At 46.3% G+C, this 17,802-nt stretch overlaps 1 protein-coding gene across 1 annotated transcript in view; it reads left to right on the plus strand.

Annotated features, from left to right (window-relative positions):
* The window catches only part of DENND4A (DENN domain containing 4A), a 306,249-nt gene that overhangs the window by 105,923 nt on the left and 182,524 nt on the right, over nt 1-17,802 (plus strand). Inside the window, exons 4-5 of the mRNA XM_082255258.1 lie at nt 604-673; nt 17,364-17,533. Coding sequence (XP_082111384.1) covers nt 604-673; nt 17,364-17,533 — 240 coding nt within the window. The remainder of the gene's footprint in view (nt 1-603; nt 674-17,363; nt 17,534-17,802) is intronic.

The raw sequence follows: 17,802 nt of genomic DNA on the forward strand, positions 1-17,802 counted from the left end.
AACTCCGGCTGCAAATATTGATGGTCAGCGCCTGACCTGTTCCTGAGAGGTGCAGCTCCCCATAAGTTTGCTTTCTGTTTTCATCAGAAAGATGATTCTGTTACAGATCTTGACTTTTATTAGATACAGACCTCAGTGCTTTTATAGTTGAGCACTGCTGACCCTTCGGTGATCTCTGTGTAAATGAAATATAAATGTAGTACAAGAGAATGTGACCCGAGAATCTGGCTGAGCAGAATAGAGCGTACAACTGACACAAGTTCAACTCGGTCTATTTCTATATACTTTATATATATCTCTATCAGAACATGAAATATCTACAATTCAGAACATGGATTTTCTCTGCACGGTCTGAGAATGTCGTGTTAATGAAAAGTAACAGTAACCTTACATCTTAGATTTAAGCATTTTCCGGTCTTACAGGGAATTGTGCAGCTGCTGCCAGGAAAACCTTCTAATTGTGACTTCTGAATAGAACTGCGATGTCTGCTGCTTTTTTTTTTTTCCCCCTTTTAAAAGCTTTCTGTAGCTATTAATAGCAAGAAACTGCTTGTTAAATAGATGTTCTGATCATATACTGTTTGTGTTTTCCTCTATTTTTAGTGGGGCTCAGCTGTGTACCTCTGCTACAAAAAGTCGGTTGCTAAAACCAACGCAGTGTCTTATAAAGCCGGTAAGCAAAAATTATTACTGTACATACCTTAGACTGTAAGCTCCTTGAGGGCAGGGACTGATGTGAATGTACAATGTATATGTAAAGCGCTGCGTAAATTGACAGCGCTATATAAGTACCTGAAATAAATATTTATTTTGCAAAATATAACCTTTGCCGCAATCGTCGTCCGATGAATCGTGGTAAAATCGCGGGAAAGTATAAGAACTTCTTTTGGGCGACAGGCGTCCCGCGATTTTACAGCGATTCGCCGCATTTGAGGTGCCATTGCAAGTCACAGGAATGGCACGGGCATCCCGTTACTTGCAATGGTTCGTGATCACGGGCAGAATCATGGCAGGTCTGCCTGCGATCCGAAACGTCTATATGTGAATGGAGCCTTATGTATATGGGATTTTTTTGTTTTTTTATTTTTAATGTGCAAAGATTTCCAACAAACTTCTTTCCCGTTTGTCATTATGGGGTATTGTTTGTAGAATTCTGGGGAAAATAATGAATTTAATCCATTGCGGAATAAGGCTGTAACATAACAAAATGTGGGAAAAGTGAAGCGCGATGAATACTTTCCGGATGCACTGTATGTGATTGTGCTTTACAAAGTTGCACACAAGTCGCATGTACAGTGCCTTGCGAAAGTATTCGACCCCATTGAACTTTGCGACCTTTTGCCACATTTCAGGCTTCAAACATAAAGATATAAAACTGTAATTTTTTGTGAAGAATCAACAACAAGTGGGACACAATCATGAAGTGGAACAAAATTTATTGGATATTTCAAACTTTGTTAACAAATAAAAAACTAAAAAAATTGGGCGTGCAAAATTATTCAGCCCCTTTACTTTCAGTGCAGCAATTTATCTCCAGAAGTTCAGTGAGGATCTCTGAATGATCCAATGTTGACCTAAATGACTAATGATGATAAATAGAATCCACCTGTGTGTAATCAAGTCTCCGTATAAATGCACCTGCACTGTGATAGTCTCAGAGGTCCGTTTAAAGCGCAGAGAGCATCATGAAGAACAAGGAACACACCAGGCAGGTCCGAGATACTGTTGTGGAGAAGTTTAAAGCCGGATTTGGATACAAAAAGATTTCCCAAGCTTTAAACATCCCAAGGAGCACTGTGCAAGCGATAATTTTGAAATGGAAGGAGTATCAGACCACTGCAAATCTACGAAGACCTGGCCGTCCCTCTAAACTTTCAGCTCATACAAGGAGAAGACTGATCAGAGATGCAGCCAAGAGGCCCATGATCACTCTGGATGAACTGCAGAGATCTACAGCTGAGGTGGGAGACTCTGTCCATAGGACAACAATCAGTCGTATACTGCACAAATCTGGCCTTTATGGAAGAGTGGCAAGAAGAAAGCCATTTCTTAAAGATATCCATAAAAAGTGTCGTTTAAAGTTTGCCACAAGCCACCTGGGAGACACCAAACATGTGGAAGAAGGGGCTCTGGTCAGATGAAACCAAAATCGAACTTTTTGGCAACAATGCAAAACGTTATGTTTGGCGTAAAAGCAACACAGCTCATCACCCTGAACACACCATCCCCACTGTCATACATGGTGGTGGCAGCATCATGGTTTGGGCCTGCTTTTCTTCAGCAGGGACAGGGAAGATGGTTAACATTGATGGGAAGATGGATGGAGCCAAATACAGGACCATTCTGGAAGAAAACCTGATGGAGTCTGCAAAAGACCTGAGACTGGGATGGAGATTTGTCTTCCAACAAGACAATGATCCAAAACATAAAGCAAAATCTACAATGGAATGGTTCACAAATAAACATATCCAGGTGTTAGAATGGCCAAGTCAAAGTCCAGACCTGAATCCAATCGAGAATCTGCTGAAAGAACTGAAAACTGCTGTTCACAAACGCTCTCCATCCAACCTCACTGAGCTCGAGCTGTTTTGCAAGGAGGAATGGGCAAAAATTTCAGTCTCTCGATGTGCAAAACTGATAGAGACATACCCCAAGCGACTTACAGCTGTAATTGCAGCAAAAGGTGGCGCTACAAAGTATTAACTTAAGGGGGCTGAATAATTTTGCACGCCCAATTTTTCAGTTTTTTATTTGTTAAAAAAGTTTGAAATATCCAATAAATTTCATTCCACTTCATGATTGTGTCCCACTTGTTGTTGATTCTTCTCAAAAAATTAGTTTTATATCTTTATGTTTGAAGCCTGAAATGTGGCAAAAGGTCGCAAAGTTCAAGGGGGCCGAATACTTTCGCAAGGCATTGTATATCATGCAGGTGCAACTTTAATGTGACTTTTGAGTTTTTACATTGAAGTTTACGGTACTCAAGTCGCATGAGTCGCACCAAAGTCGTAGTGCAGGAACTACTTTACAGTCGCTTCGACTTTAGGTTGCCCAGATATTGAATGTTACTTATTGGGAAACATAGGGTGTGACTTGTCATGCAACTTTGGTCACATGACAAGTACCACAAGTGTGAATGGGGCCTGAAGTCGCACATATAAGAATGGTTCTCATTGGAAAACATGGGGTACGACTTGTCATGCGACTTGTAACAGATGCAGTGACTGTCAGCACTCCATGAACTGTATATAGCATCAGCTTTATACAGCGCTAAAGAAGCTCATGCACCAAATTTTGGACAGGCGTGTTGAGCAAGCGTGTTTTGCGTTGCACGTTGTGTCACACAAAGAAATACGCGACTTCTGCCCCCATTAAAAAAATACTGGCACCGAAATCATGTTTTGGCATATTTTTCACATGTTTGTGGAAATCTGCGTTTCTGACAACGTTTGCGCTATGCCCCCATAACATACTCCATATTCTCACACTCACCATGCATATATGATGTGTGGTGTGCCCAGGCTGGATACTGTATTTTGGTTGGGTGCTGGGTGTAAGATGGGTGTAAGTTGATGCTGTGTGGGTAGGTCGGTACTCGGTGTCTCTAGTGTGGAGATGATGCCCCCCTCCGGTGCTCTCACCTCTCCTCCTCTCACAATGAGCCTCATTCAGACGTGGCTCCAGGTGTCGGGCGGTGGGCGGGGCTCAGTGCTGCCCCCTTTTGGGGTCCTGGGCATTAGAAGGGGGGGGGGGGCTACTGGACATCCCACCCTACAACACTGCTAGCTCAGCCCAAGCACCGAACCTCCCCGACCGACACAGATCGGAGGATACCCAGATCTGTGGGACCCTACACCTTACTGGTCACCCCAGCCGGCCCCGCTTACCTGTGAGCCTGATAAAGCTGGTGATACTGACCAGCATTGGCAGTCTCTTCAGAGAAGTGGGAAGCTGCACCTTTATGACTCGAGCTATGATCTCATGACACCCCCCCCCCCAAATGTGTGGCACCTTGGGGGTGCGCCCCACCCCATTGGTATGCCATTAGGGCCACATTGCATTTGCACATTATAAAGAGGAGCTCGCTGGGAAACCTAAGAAGATCTCTCTAGTATTGGGGAGAGGGTAAGTAGTAGTATTTCTGGTGGGCTGCCCTCAGGGGAAAGGGGATGAATTGAATAAAGGGCAATTTCTCTAAATATAAAACTGTCCTTTGACCAGGTACAGGGCTCTGAAGAGACAATGATTGTTGGATGAGGTTTCATGGGACTGTAAACCGTTCCTTAGAAATAGCAGAAGTCCCCAGAGCTCCAGTCTCTCCTCTGAGAGCTCATTTGTTCTGAGATGTTTTCCCCCTGACAGTCCTTGTAGGTAACTAGCTGGGGAGCTTTCAATTATTAGAATAGTCAGAGGGATTATTTATATCTCTGACATACAGTATACTCCTACCTGTTCACCATAGTGTATATAAAAAGATGACATTTTTATGTATTTTTTTTTTTTCTTTCTAATAAATTGATTTTGTTTTAATTTTCTATAAATCTGTTCTGTGTTTAATTTTTGCCACATTTCAATAAATATAATCATAAAATAATAATAATGATCAAATAGAATGAAATTAATAATATAATTTAATAATGCTATAAAGATATAATATAATATAATAAAATAGAATAAAAAATTATATTAAAATGGAACCAGTCTTTTACTGTTGTTTTTTAGTGCCGGTTCACACTATTGCAATCACAGACATCGCATAGGATTCGGAGCGCACTGCTCCTAAAATCACATGCGATGTCTGTGCGGTGCGAGTTCAGCCATACAGTTTGTACGGCTGAATTCGCACCGCAATCGCCGTGAACACGCACAGGGCCCTTTTTTTGGTCCTCAGCAGAATCGGATCACATGGTGGTTCACACCAAAGCGATCCAATTCTGTACGAAATGTCAGATCGCACTGCGATATGCGATCTGATCTGGGGGTGTCGTTAACTTTTAAAATTGACACCCCCAGCGTATCGCATAAGGCAGTGTGAACTGCCTGTGGTGCGGATGCGATGCGGGAACATGCAGTATATTCGCAGTGTTCCCGCATCGCAATAGTGTGAACCGGCACCTAAAGATGATTATACCTCATAAAGTGTAGAAGGATGGACCCGTATCTGACAGCCCTTAGGGCTTGTTTACACCTGTGGTTAATGCCGGAGCGTTGTGTGTATAAGGCAGCAGTGTTATCTAGGAGGGAGGGGGTCAGAGAGCCCGAGCATTGTGCATATAAGACAGCAGTGGGATCCAGGGGCAGAGGGGCAAAGAGCCGCAGCATTGTGTGTATAAGGCAGCCATGTGATCCAGAGGGAGAGGGGGCAAAGAGATGGAAAATTGTGTGTATAAGGCAGAGGTGTGATGCGGGGGGGGAAGGGGGTCAGAGAGCCGTAGCATTGTGCGTATAAGGCAGCAGTGTAATGCAGAGGGGCAGAGAGCTGGAGCATCGTGTGTATAAGGCAGTTATGTAATCCAGGAAAAATTGGTCAGAGAGCTGGAGCATTGTGTGTGTATAAGCCATGTAAAATCCATGTTCGTGGTCTGCAGGATTCAAAATTGTGATTTAGTGGTCAGTTATGTCCGAAAGATTGGAGATCCCTGTTTTAAACTGACCAGTTCCATGGTCAACTCTCTCCTTTTTTTTTATTAGAAAAAAATACATCTGGATGATCAATCTACATTGCAGAGATTTTAACAAAGTTTGTTGCAGATCTCTACCTTTTCCTGCTCATCTCTTTTTCTCTTTCGTTCATTGACGGACACAGCTCCTGATTTTCATAACCATTGGGTTATACTGCCCCCTACAGGAGTAGGACAACCATTGGGTTATACTGCCCCCTACAGGAGTTGGACACTAGGCAGAAAAATAATCTGGCTACGCCTATGGGAAGTCCCAGGGAGGGTATACTCCCTCTCTCTGCTATAGGTATTTGGTTCTTTTTCTGCCTTGTCAGGAGTAAGGCCCTATTTCCTTGCTGGGGTCTATGGTCCTGGCAATTTTTTTTATTTTTAGATAGAACTTTTTTTTTCTCCTGGTTTTTCCTGTGAGATTTACAATCAACTGCCAGACTGGGAAATGGGCTGGATAATCTTTATCCAGTGATCACGCCATTCTGGCCAGCGAGCGCACGCAGACCTCAGCTCTGCGCTAGGTCGGCCGTGACCTAGCCCTCCTCGTGAGGTCGCATACGACTGGGTCTCGGACCGAGTTGCAGTGTTCCTCCTTGCCGACAGCCCCCCATTGCGATGGCGAGGAGTTCTGTCTGGAGCGTTGCCCACCTGGTTCCTGGTACAGTGAGTAGCTGTCCCCCCTCTCCCCCTGGAGAGTTTTGGGTTGGACGTGGGCCCCTCCTTGGGACGGTCGGACCCCGAGTTCCCCTCCTCATCAGGCACCTCCTTTCATCTGTCTCCCATCCTACCCCCCCCCCCCCCCACATATGCTAGGGCTGTGCTTGTGCCTGGCGACCAGGTTGTGCTGCCAGCGCGGTGGGGGTTTTCCCTTTGCAGTGTTTTACACTTTTTGTGGGATCCCCCTGGTGTTACTCAAGGAGTCTTTAGAGCACATCTCCCCACCTGATCCCCTCTCTGAGGCTGCGGGGCCCTCCGGGTCCCCAACCATCCTTCGATGCACTGACGGTGGTCCTGGAGTCCTTTGTGTTCCCGGTGGAGGTGGCTTTTGGGCGACGGCTAGCAAAAAGCACTCCCTGCCTTCCCCTGCCTCATCTGTCTCATCAGATCCTGAATCTGATTTGGCCGCCCCTGACGTGGGTCATCCTGCTGGGTCTGCAACCACGCACCCGGAATCCTCAGCTAGTGAGGAGGATTCCTCCACATCTGCAACCGCGCACGAAAAGCCTCTGGCGGAAGCACTGATTGTATCTGTGTATGAGACCTTGAAGATGGAGGACTCTGCTGCAGCTGCGACGGAGGCACAAGTTCCCTTTGGCACTCACAAGCCATCCAGAGCAGCAAATGTGTTTCCTTTCCTCACCTATTTTCGCTAAATAGTGGGGACGGCCAAAGCGTCCCCTTGGGGTCCCTAAGCGATTTGCTAGGCATTACCCCTATGAGGAGTCTCTTATTAAGAAGTGGACTGTTCACCGGTGGTGGACCCTCCAGTTTCCAGATTGAACAAGGCAACCATGATTCCGGTTGAAGAGTCCCCGGCCTTGAGGGATCCAGCTGACAGGAAGGCGGAGGCTGTAGCCGCAATATGTGCACTCTGGCTGGTCCGTCACTGAGGCCGGTATTCACCATTGCCCTGGTGTCACAAACTCTGACCGAGTGGGCTAAGCTTTTACGCTGTGACCTGGAGGGAGAACCGCTCCCCCCTGCCTTTGCTGAGCTGGCGGACCAGCTGGTCCGGGGGCTGCAGTTTATCTGTGATATCTCCTTGGATGTCTCCTAGTGGTTTGGCTCTCTGTTTAGTCAGTGGTCCACGTGTCTTGTGGTTCAAATGCTGGTCTGCGGACCAGACTTTTAAAAAGGCCTTGACTGATTTTTCCTTTCAAGGAGATCACCTGTTTGGAGCTACCCTGGATGATATCATTAAAGGTCTCACAGGGGGGATGAGTACCTTTCTTCCGCAGGCTACTAAGGGGTGATTGTCCCGGTTCAGACTTTGGAAACAATTTCATGGTTTTTACTCAAACCTGTTTACAGTTCCCAGGAAGGAAGGCAAGGTGTGTCTAATCCTGGACCTCAAGGCGCTGAACTGCTTGTGCGGATGCAGAAGTTAAGAATGCAGTCCATTCGCACGGTGGTGTCATCCCTGATTCACAGGGATTTTCATGCCTCTATCGACATCAAGGATGCTTACCTTCACATTCCAATATGTGCTGGTCACCAGCGTTTCCTCCGCTTTGCCATGGGAGAGGACCATTATCCGTTTGTGGCGTTACCCTTTTGGTCTCGTCTCTGCTCCTCGGGTCTTCACAAAAGTGATAGCCCCGGTGCTAGCTTTATGCCAGTGGGGGATCGCGGTATTGGGCTACTTGGACGACCTCCTTCTTTGAGTGGAGTCTCCTACTGTTCTGGTGGACAACCTGGAAATCACCATACGAACTCCTGCGGGAGTTTGGCTGGATTCTGAGTTTTCAGAAGTCTGCTCTGGTTCTGTCCACAAAGCTGGACTATCTGGGTTTGACTCTGGACTCAACCTTGGCCAGAGTGCTCCTTCCTCTGGACAAACTCCAGAAATTGCAGGCTTCAGTTTTGTCTCCTGCTCTCCAGCATATGGTCATCCCTCTTTCATGCTTTCATGCGGGTGCTGGGCCTGATGGTGTCTACCTTTGAGGCAGTTCCGTTTGCACAGTTCCATACGAGGTCCCTGCAAAGGGAGATTTTTGCCAAATGGGACAAGACCCCGCAGTCTCTGGATAATCCGATCCGGCTGGTAGCTTTGTTCTCCCGCGCTTCATCTGGGAAAATCCTTCCTCCCCTTGTATTGGACAGTGATCACCATGGATGCCAGCCTGTCCGGCTTGGGACGCATCCTCGGCAAACATTCTGCTCAGGCGATCTGGACACTGGAGGAGTCCAGACATCCGATCAATGTATTTTAATTCAGAGCAATCAGACTGTGTGTGAACAATTGGACGGATTGTCTTCGGGGATGTATAGTGCGCATCCAATCGGCCAATGCCATGGCCGTGGCTTATGTCAATCTCCAGGGGGGCACAAGAAGTGTCCTGGCGGCTCTGGAGGTAGCTGGCATTCTAAGGTGGGCAGAATGGTTCATTCCAGCCCTCTCCACCGTACACTTTCCTGGGTTGGAAAACTGGCAGGTGGATTACTTCAGTCGGCAGGCATTTGACCAAGACGAGTGGTCCCTTCACCCAGGGGTGTTTCATCAGTTGTGTCTCTGGTGGGGTATCCCTGGGGTGGATCTTTTGGCTTCTCGGCTCAGCAGAAAGGTGGAGAGGTTTGTGACTCGGTCATGGGATCCTTTGGTAGACGCCACAGATGCGCTGGTGGCCCCGTGGGGTCAGTATTGTCTGATTTACGCCTTTCCTCCTCTCAAACTTCTGCCAAGACTTCTATGCAGGATCGAGGCAGAAGGGATTCTGGTCATCTTGGTGGCTCCGGACTGGCCTGGCCGGGCTTGGTACGCTGATCTGGTGCGGCTGGTCACCGACAGTCCATGAAAGCTTCCTCTCAGGAAGGATCTGCTGTCCCAAGGACCAATGCTTCATCCTGCCTTACAGTCGCTGGCTTTAACGGCTTGGCTGTTAAACGCGAGGTACTGAAGGATAGAGGCTTATCGGAGTCAGTGATTCCTACACTGTTAAAAGCTAGGAAATCTACTTCTAGGAAGATCTACCATCGTACGGGGAATACTTACATTGCGTGGTGTTAGTCTCTTGGAGTTCATCCTTGCCTCTTCTCGGTGGCTTGAATTTTGACCTTCCTTCAACAGGGGTTGAACAGAAATTAGCTTTGAGTACCATCAAGGGCCAGCTGTCGGCTTTGGCGGTCTTCTTGCAACGACCCTTGGCCACTCACTCCCTGGTGCGTACCTTTCTTCAGGGTGTCTGACATTTGGTTCCTCCTGTGCGGTCACCATTGCCACCTTGGGACATCAATATGGTGCTTTCGGTCCTCCAGAAGCCTCCCTTTGGGAGATTCCCTTGCTTACATTGTCTCTGATTTTCATTTTAATGAAGGCATTGTGTTGCCTTCCCTGTGTCCCAGGCCTAAACAACCGAAAGAAATTGCATTGCATGCATTGGATGTGGTCCGGGCAATTGGGGTGTACTTGGCAGTTACGGAGGCTTTTAGGAAGTCAGACTCACTATTTGTGCTCACAGGTGGGCCTCGGAAAGGGTTGTTCGCTTCCTCTGCGACCATTTCCAGATGATCAGACAGACGGTTATTCAGGCCTATTTCATCAAGGGTCAGGTTCCTCCTTTCCCTAGCAAGGCGCACTGTAGTTGGGCGCTTAGTGCCTCCTGGACCTTCTGTCATAAGGTGTCAGTGATGCAGGTTTGTAAGGTGGCCACCTGGTCGTCGGGGCACACTGTATGTGTTTTGGAATCTGCGGATGCTTCTTTTGGCCGCAAGGTTTTGCAGGCTACTGTTGAGATTACCTGATCCTCTTTGAGGGTGTATTGTTTTTTTCAGGTTGACTTCAGTTGTTTTGGTTGGCTACTGTTTAGCCTTGGGAATTTTTTTGTTGTGTCCCACCCCTCATGTTTAACACTGCTTTGGGAGGTCCCAATGGTTATGAAGATCAAGTGTCCGTCAATGAATGAAAGCGAAAAGGGGATTTTTGACTTACTGTAAAATCCATTTCTCTGATGTTCGTTGACATACACAGCACCCACCCCTTTGTGGAGTTGTAATTCTTCTGACACTGCTTGAAACTAAACTGAGTACAGTACCTATAGCACATTCTTTTTCTGCCAAGTGTCCTACTCCTGTAGGGGGCAGTATAACCCAGTGGTTATGAAGATTAGGAGCTGTGTCCGTCAATGAACATCAGAGAAATGGATTTTACGGTAAGTCAAAAATCCCATTGTTCCCATATGACCTTTTAGATACTGATTCTGAAAAAGAGGGTCTGGTTTATTATATTCATCTGTCTCTTGTATCGTGTCTGCAGTCTCTAACCGTCTCTTGTATCGTGTCTGCAGTCTCTGACCGTCTCTTGTATCGTGTCTGCAGTCTCTGACCATCTCCTGTATCGTGTCTGCAGTCTCTGACCGTCTCTTGTATCGTGTCTGCAGTCTCTGACCATCTCTTGTATCTTGCCCATAGTCTCTGACTAGATCCTGTGGTCTGTCTGCTGTCTCTGATCGCTGAATTTTATGTTCGACCCTTTGGTGATGTTGGGGGCCACATCCCCATATCAAGAAAGTTGACCACCACGGTTCTATGTTTTATTTACTTTTTATTTTGGATGAAAGCGGAGTTACCCTTTTTTAAAGAAATATTTTTCATACAAAAAAATAATAATCATACATTCACAAAAAAAAACAATACCTTCAGCTTATATTGCAGGGATATGCAAACTGTGGCCCTCCAGATGTTGCAGAACTACAAGTCCCATGAAGCATAGCAAGACTCTGACAGCCAAAAGCATGACACCCAGAGGCATGATGGGACTTGTAGTTTTGCAACAGCTGGTGGGCCACAGTTTGCATATCCCTGTTATATTGCATGACGAGGCAATTGGGAGGACGGACACATTTTCTAGGGACACAAATGTATATGTGTTCCTGTGTAGTGAATGCAAGCACGCTGCGGCACATGGTATCTGTATCCAGTCACAAGAGTTCGTACTCGGCCAGAAGAAGTTTGCAGAAGAGCGTCTGTCTGATTTCAGCGGTCTGTACATGGCCAGATAATCATCTGGAGGACATCTGTGTGTCAGTCAGTGCTGGATCTAATTCAGCCTTAAACCCTGAATTTAATTTTTTTGTTTATGCCAATATTATATTTGTCTGACAATCATAGAATTTTGGAAGCTGAAAAGTACCAATTACCCTGTAAGTAAAGTTGACGTCGGAGCCTTTTACTGCCAGAAGATAATTCCCTGGTTTTACTGTAAATCAAAGTAATCTCCTAATAGATACTCGGTACGTTTATATTCTTACTTTCTGCTTATGAAATATTATTCAGCTGGCACATGTAAGTATATATAAATTATCAGAGTGCATACAATTTCCTGAGAAATGTTCATCTTTTTCCCCAGGAAGATTATTTTTGATCCTCTTCTTTTTTTCTCATGTTTATGGTATTGTGCAGTCTAATTTTTATTTTTTTTCAGGCTAAGATTTAATTTGATCCCTGTTAACATTCAATTAAGAGACTGTAGCCTGCTGTTTGAAAGTGATTCTCAAAGAGATGAAGGGATTGGACATGTGGTGATTTAAAGATTATCTAGCCACAATCCTTGCCAACCTAAAATCCTGGTTCCTCCAACCAGCAAGCAATTTATGGGCACAACTGGAGAGATACCAAGTGAAACACAATAACCTATACAATTTTTTACTGGCCAGTTGGTATATTCCAGGTATCCTCAAACTACGGCCCTCCAGCTGTTGCAGAACTACACATCCCATGAGGCATTGTAAAACTCTGACTTTCACAGACAAGACTAGCCATGATGGGAATTGTAGTTCCTGAACAACTGGAGGGCCATAGTTTGAAGACCCCTGGTATATTCCAATCTCGACTAATTCATTATGGCCTACTATAATCACCTCGTTACTAGCCTGGCGAGCTGGGCTAGGCATGAATTTTGGCAACTTTAAAATGTCAACAATCACCCTCTCTATTATGTGCCCATGCCTACTCATTATCAGTCCAGACCTACCAGTAGCACATTTGCCACATAAAGGTCTAAAAACAATAGACGACATTCAAGTGGGTCCTGCAATTGAAACATTCAGAACACTTCAAATTGAATTTGACCTACAGTCCCAGGACATATATAGTTACATGAAAATCAAACATTTTCTCCTTCACAGTCCACCCTGGAAGATACCCCTAACATGTCAAATAGTCCAATACTTCACCTCACCCAACTCCAACACTAAGGCTACGTTCACATGTTGGCGTAGCGGATCGCGGGTAGAATCACAGCGATTCTGCCCACGATCTGGAAATCATTGCAAATCGCCGGACGCCTGTGCGTCGCCGTTTGATTTGCAATGGCACCCCAAACGCTGTGCGATGTTGCCACGATTTCCGCCTGCCGAATCGCGGTAACATCGCGCAAACAAAATCGCGGGTCGCATGACGAACCAAAGAAGCTCTTGTACCTTTTTTTGGGCATCATGCGACCCGTGATTTTGTCTGCGCAATGTTTCGGCAGGCGGAAATGGCGGCAACATCGCACAGCGTTTGGGGTGCCATTGCAAATCAACGGCAACGCACAGGCGTCCCGCGATTTGCAATGATTTCCGGATCGCGGGCAGAATCGCGGTGATTCTGCCCGCGATCTGCTACGCCAACATGTGAACGTAGCCTAAGGGTTTATCCTTATTTTACAATTTACTAAATAACTAAAACGTTTTTTTCAAATAAATATAGACAGTGCTGCATAAATAATAAAATGTAGACCATCTGATATGAGAACTATGTGAATCCGTGGTAAAATGCTCATGTGATATACTTTAACCTATGAAAAAACATCCAATTTATCCAATGATAAAATATGATACCCAAAATAATTAATACATTCATTAAAACATCAGTGATCTGAAATTAGATCTATTTAAAACCATAATGAATGCTTGTGTAATACAATATTGCCAATAAATAGTGGCAATAAATAATAAAAAAGATCCACATTTTTTGTTGACAAATTCGTAATTGTGTGGATATATTAATCAGTCCCAATCAGCAGTGCTCAATTAATAAATAAGTACGGTATACAATCCGAAGCCTAAATAACGCAAAGCGGTTTGTCTTATGTTTCACCTCCACTCTTGTGACCTTCCTTGCGGTGGGTGCTCACCTTTATGGAGTGTGACCTCGCAATTAAGCTTGGTCAATACCAGCATAGCATAGATTTCCAACGGGAGGAAAGTGGATAATTTCTTCCAGGGTGTGTGTTCCCAATCTGGTATGATGAGCTCAGCAGTTCTCATGCATACGAAAAAAACGACAATCCATGGTGCAAATAACGTTATTATAAAATCTATTTATTAAAATATTTTAAAAGCACTCACATGCTACTGGTGCTAGAGCGCACCAGTCTGTATAGTTTGATGGTTCATAAACGATCGGTTCAATGGTACCGCTGCACTCATATCAGCTTTTCTCGCGGTAAGATACTTTGTTCACTGACATATACTTGGCCCCTCCCCTACGCGTGACGACACAGGGACTACGTGTCTTCCTCAGGGGATGTTTTTTTCAAATCTTCCCCCCGTCAAAGCGTGAGAACATGACATGGGGAGATCATACTCTCAAGAGAAATGGCAAAAAGCCTTCTATTCGACCTACAGTCATTAAAAAAAAAAATTACCTTTTGGGCAACCACCCAAAAGATTTTACTTCGCTGGTATTTAACCCCTTATAAAATATCAAAATTTGCAGCGCAAACCTCACCACTATGTTGGAGAGGATGTGGAGCACTAAGAACTCTGCGCCATTTAGTTTGGACTTGCCCTTCGGTGTCATCCCTGTGGATAGCCGTTTTCAGATTAATAAATCAAATTACTGAGGGGGTTTTGCCAATCTCAGAGGGAACAGCGCTATTTTCCTTAGATTTAGATTTTTACCACAGAAACTCAAATCTCTAGTAATTCATATACTGCTTGCAGCGCGATTGTCTCTGGTTAGACATTGAAGAGACTCGCAAAGCATGATAACCACAATCTTCTCGCTTTGACTGTTTTGACTTAAAGCTGAGTTCCGGCCTATTTTGCAACTTTAGTGATTCCTGGAGTGCTCGCTATGCTGATCAACAATTGGGCATTTTCAATTTTTTTTGGGGGTCCCTTACCTTATTTTCAGGGCGTTTTTTGATTGTACTTCCTCTTTCTCCCCCCTCTGTGGCCACGGCCACCGACATCACTTCCGCCTTTGCATTGCATCCTGGGAGCTGTTTGTCATCACTCCCAGGAGGCTGGAATCAGGAAGAACTCCCAGAACACTCCCTGGAATCAGGAAGAAGGACACAGCAGATTACACTGCGGCTTCAGATGCCCACATCCAAGATGGCCACGCTCAGACAGCATTTTTAAAAGTCAGATTTTGGCTAAAATCCAATACCGTACACCTTGTAAGTATGAGAATAGCGGTTCTGTAAGGGCGATGGATTAGTATTCTAGGGGTATTTTTAGTTGAAAAAGGTATTTGAGGCCGGAACTCCGCTTTAAGGTTCAGTCCTGTCTTACTTTGTTGAATTCCTAAGTAATTATTTATTTTTTTTCGCTTCCTCTTTCCTTTTCATGTCAATTTTTTCATTTAAGTACTATGCTCTACTCGATAGGTGCATTTTGTGGTATACAGTTGCATTACTCTCTTACATTCATAGCATACTGTGAAAAATATAAGCCTGTAAACCTATGTTAATCTCTTACGTCTGTTGACGAATTTATATTTTCACTATAACTTTAATAAACATCTATTGAACAGTAAAGTGATTCTCAAGATTAAAAAAGAATTACAAACATGTTACACCAGTATTTCTCAAACTTTTTTGTATTTCGGCGCACCAAAAAGATCTAAAAATTCTCACGGCACACCTGAAAAGAGCACATTTCATCATCGATTTTAAGTAGTCCCTCTCTGGGATGAGAGCAGAGAGGGGGGCACTGGGATGAGAGCAGAGAGGGGGACCCCGGGATGAGAGGGGGACCATGGGAATAGAGCAGAGAGGGGGGGCCCTGGGATGAGAGCAGAGAGGGGGGGCCCTGGGATGAGAGCAGAGAGGGGGGGCCCTGGGATGAGAGCAGAGAGGGGGGGCCCTGGGATGAGAGCAGAGAGGGGGGGCCCTGGGATGAGGGCAGAGAGGGGGGGCCCTGGGATGAGAGCAGAGAGGGGGGGCCCTGGGATGAGAGCAGAGAGGGGGGGCCCTGGGATGAGAGCAGAGAGGGGGGGCCCTGGGATGAGAGCAGAGAGGGGGGGCCCTGGGATGAGAGCAGAGAGGGGGGGCCCTGGGATGAGAGCAGAGAGGGGGGGCCCTGGGATGAGAGCAGAGAGGGGGGGCCCTGGGATGAGAGCAGAGAGGGGGGGCCCTGGGATGAGAGCAGAGAGGGGGGGCCCTGGGATGAGAGCAGAGAGGGGGGGCCCTGGGATGAGAGCAGAGAGGGGGGCCCTGGGATGAGAGCAGAGAGGGGGGGGCCCTGGGATGAGAGCAGCGAGGGGGGGCCCTGGGATGAGAGCAGCGAGGGGGGGCCCTGGGATGAGAGCAGAGAGGGGGGCCCTGGGATGAGAGCAGAGAGGGGGGCCCTGGGATGAGAGCAGGGAGGGGGTCCCTGGGAAGAGAGCAGGGAGGGGGTCCCTGGGAAGAGAGCAGGGAGGGGGTCCCTGGGAAGAGAGCAGAGAAGGGGGACCCCGGGAAGAGAGCAGAGCAGAGAAGGGGGACCCCGGGAAGAGAGCAGAGCAGAGAGGGGGACCCCGGGAAGAGAGCAGAGCAGAGAGGGGGACCCTGGGATGAGACCAGAGAGGTGCAGGTGGCATCTCTTTGATTTGGGGGAGGGGAGCAAGAGGATATGTGCTGGGGGGGTGCTTTTGAAGGAGAGGGGACTTGAAATCCCCTACTGGCACAAGTCCCCTCTCCTCCAAAAGCAGCCCCATCACATATCCTCTTGCCCCCCCCCCCCCCCCCATCAATTCTGTGTGTGTCCTTGTTACCTGCCCTCCTTTCCCAGTTACTGTGTCCCCCTCCTCTATCCTTAAACTATGCAGAGACCTCAGATAATTAGCGCAGCTCTTGCAGTTAATGTCCCTCTTCCCCGGCTCTTCCTCCTCCTGTCTGTGTACATCAGAGCCGAGGAGGAGGATCCTCAGTGAGCTCTGTATGGTGTGCAGGCTCATGGGGGAGAGATGCCGTTGTCTGCTGCCACAGAGGGCGAGCGCTGTGTGACGGAACCTGGACAACCCCGCAAGAGATGCGGGAAGGAGTCCTGAGTGCCCGATACTAGCGTGCCCCTTTTAGTTACCGGAGCTTAGAGCTGCACGATTAATCTTATAATAATCGCGATCTTGATTCTAGAGCATACGTGGGGCTTAGGACCTCCTCTCCCCACCCACATGTGACCGTGTTAGACCAATCACTAAACACATTGCAGGTATAGACACTCACAGTATTCCATAAAAACTTTCTTTGTAGAACTTTTCCTGGTAGAAAGGTAGATATCCCCAGCCTTTGTAAGACTTTTGTTCTGTAACCATTTGGGTAATCTGCATTTTGGATTGGAATTGTCTGATCGCATATGTGCTACCAGCTGAATTGATTGGAATAGCCTGCCCGCATGTGTACAGATGTCCAGGCTAGAAGTCTCACCTAAGGAGCTCAGAGCACTATTGGGAGTGGGAACAGGGTGTAGATCTACGCAGGGGTCTTCAAACTACGGCCCTCCAGCTGTTGCGGAACTACACATCCCATGGGGCATTGTAAAACTCTGACATTCACAGACATGACTAGGCATGATGGGAATTGTAGTTCCTGAACAACTGGAGGGCCATAGTTTGAAGACCCCTGGACTGTAGAGGGTCCTGAGTTGATGTTATGTAGCCTTGGGATCAAATGTGATAACCCACATATTTACATAAATAACCATTTTTACCACCTGTTTAAAAAAAAAAACACTGTTGCAAGCGTTGTGGTGATTGGAGTTTTGCCTCTGTCTGTCTCCATAGGTTTAATATGCAGGTATCCCGAAGAAGATTATGAATCCTTTCCTTTGCCTGAATCTGTGCCTCTCTTCTGCTTGCCCATGGGGGTGACAATTGAATGCTGGCCATCCAATAGTAACTATCCACTCCCAGTTTTTTCTACGTTTGTCCTAACTGGAGCATCTGCTGAAAAGGTACCATAATTTAAGACGTGTTACTGCAGTATATCTGATACATAGCGTGGTTTGAGAGTAATTGTAAAATGAACATTTAAGCTTCATGGTGTATTTTCAGTAGGAGTTATTGTAAACCTAAATCATTTTATTACATGATTGCTCTGGAAGATTTGTAGATTAGCCACTATAGTCACGCTTTCCTACTGCTTGAAGAGTATTTAAACTGCATATGAACACCAAAAACGCTATACAATTTATTTTTATTATTCAAATCAAACTCCCCCACC

Source organism: Pelophylax lessonae (genome assembly GCF_965119305.1).
Source record: "Pelophylax lessonae genome assembly, chromosome: 4".
Classification (NCBI taxonomy): domain Eukaryota; kingdom Metazoa; phylum Chordata; class Amphibia; order Anura; family Ranidae; genus Pelophylax; species Pelophylax lessonae.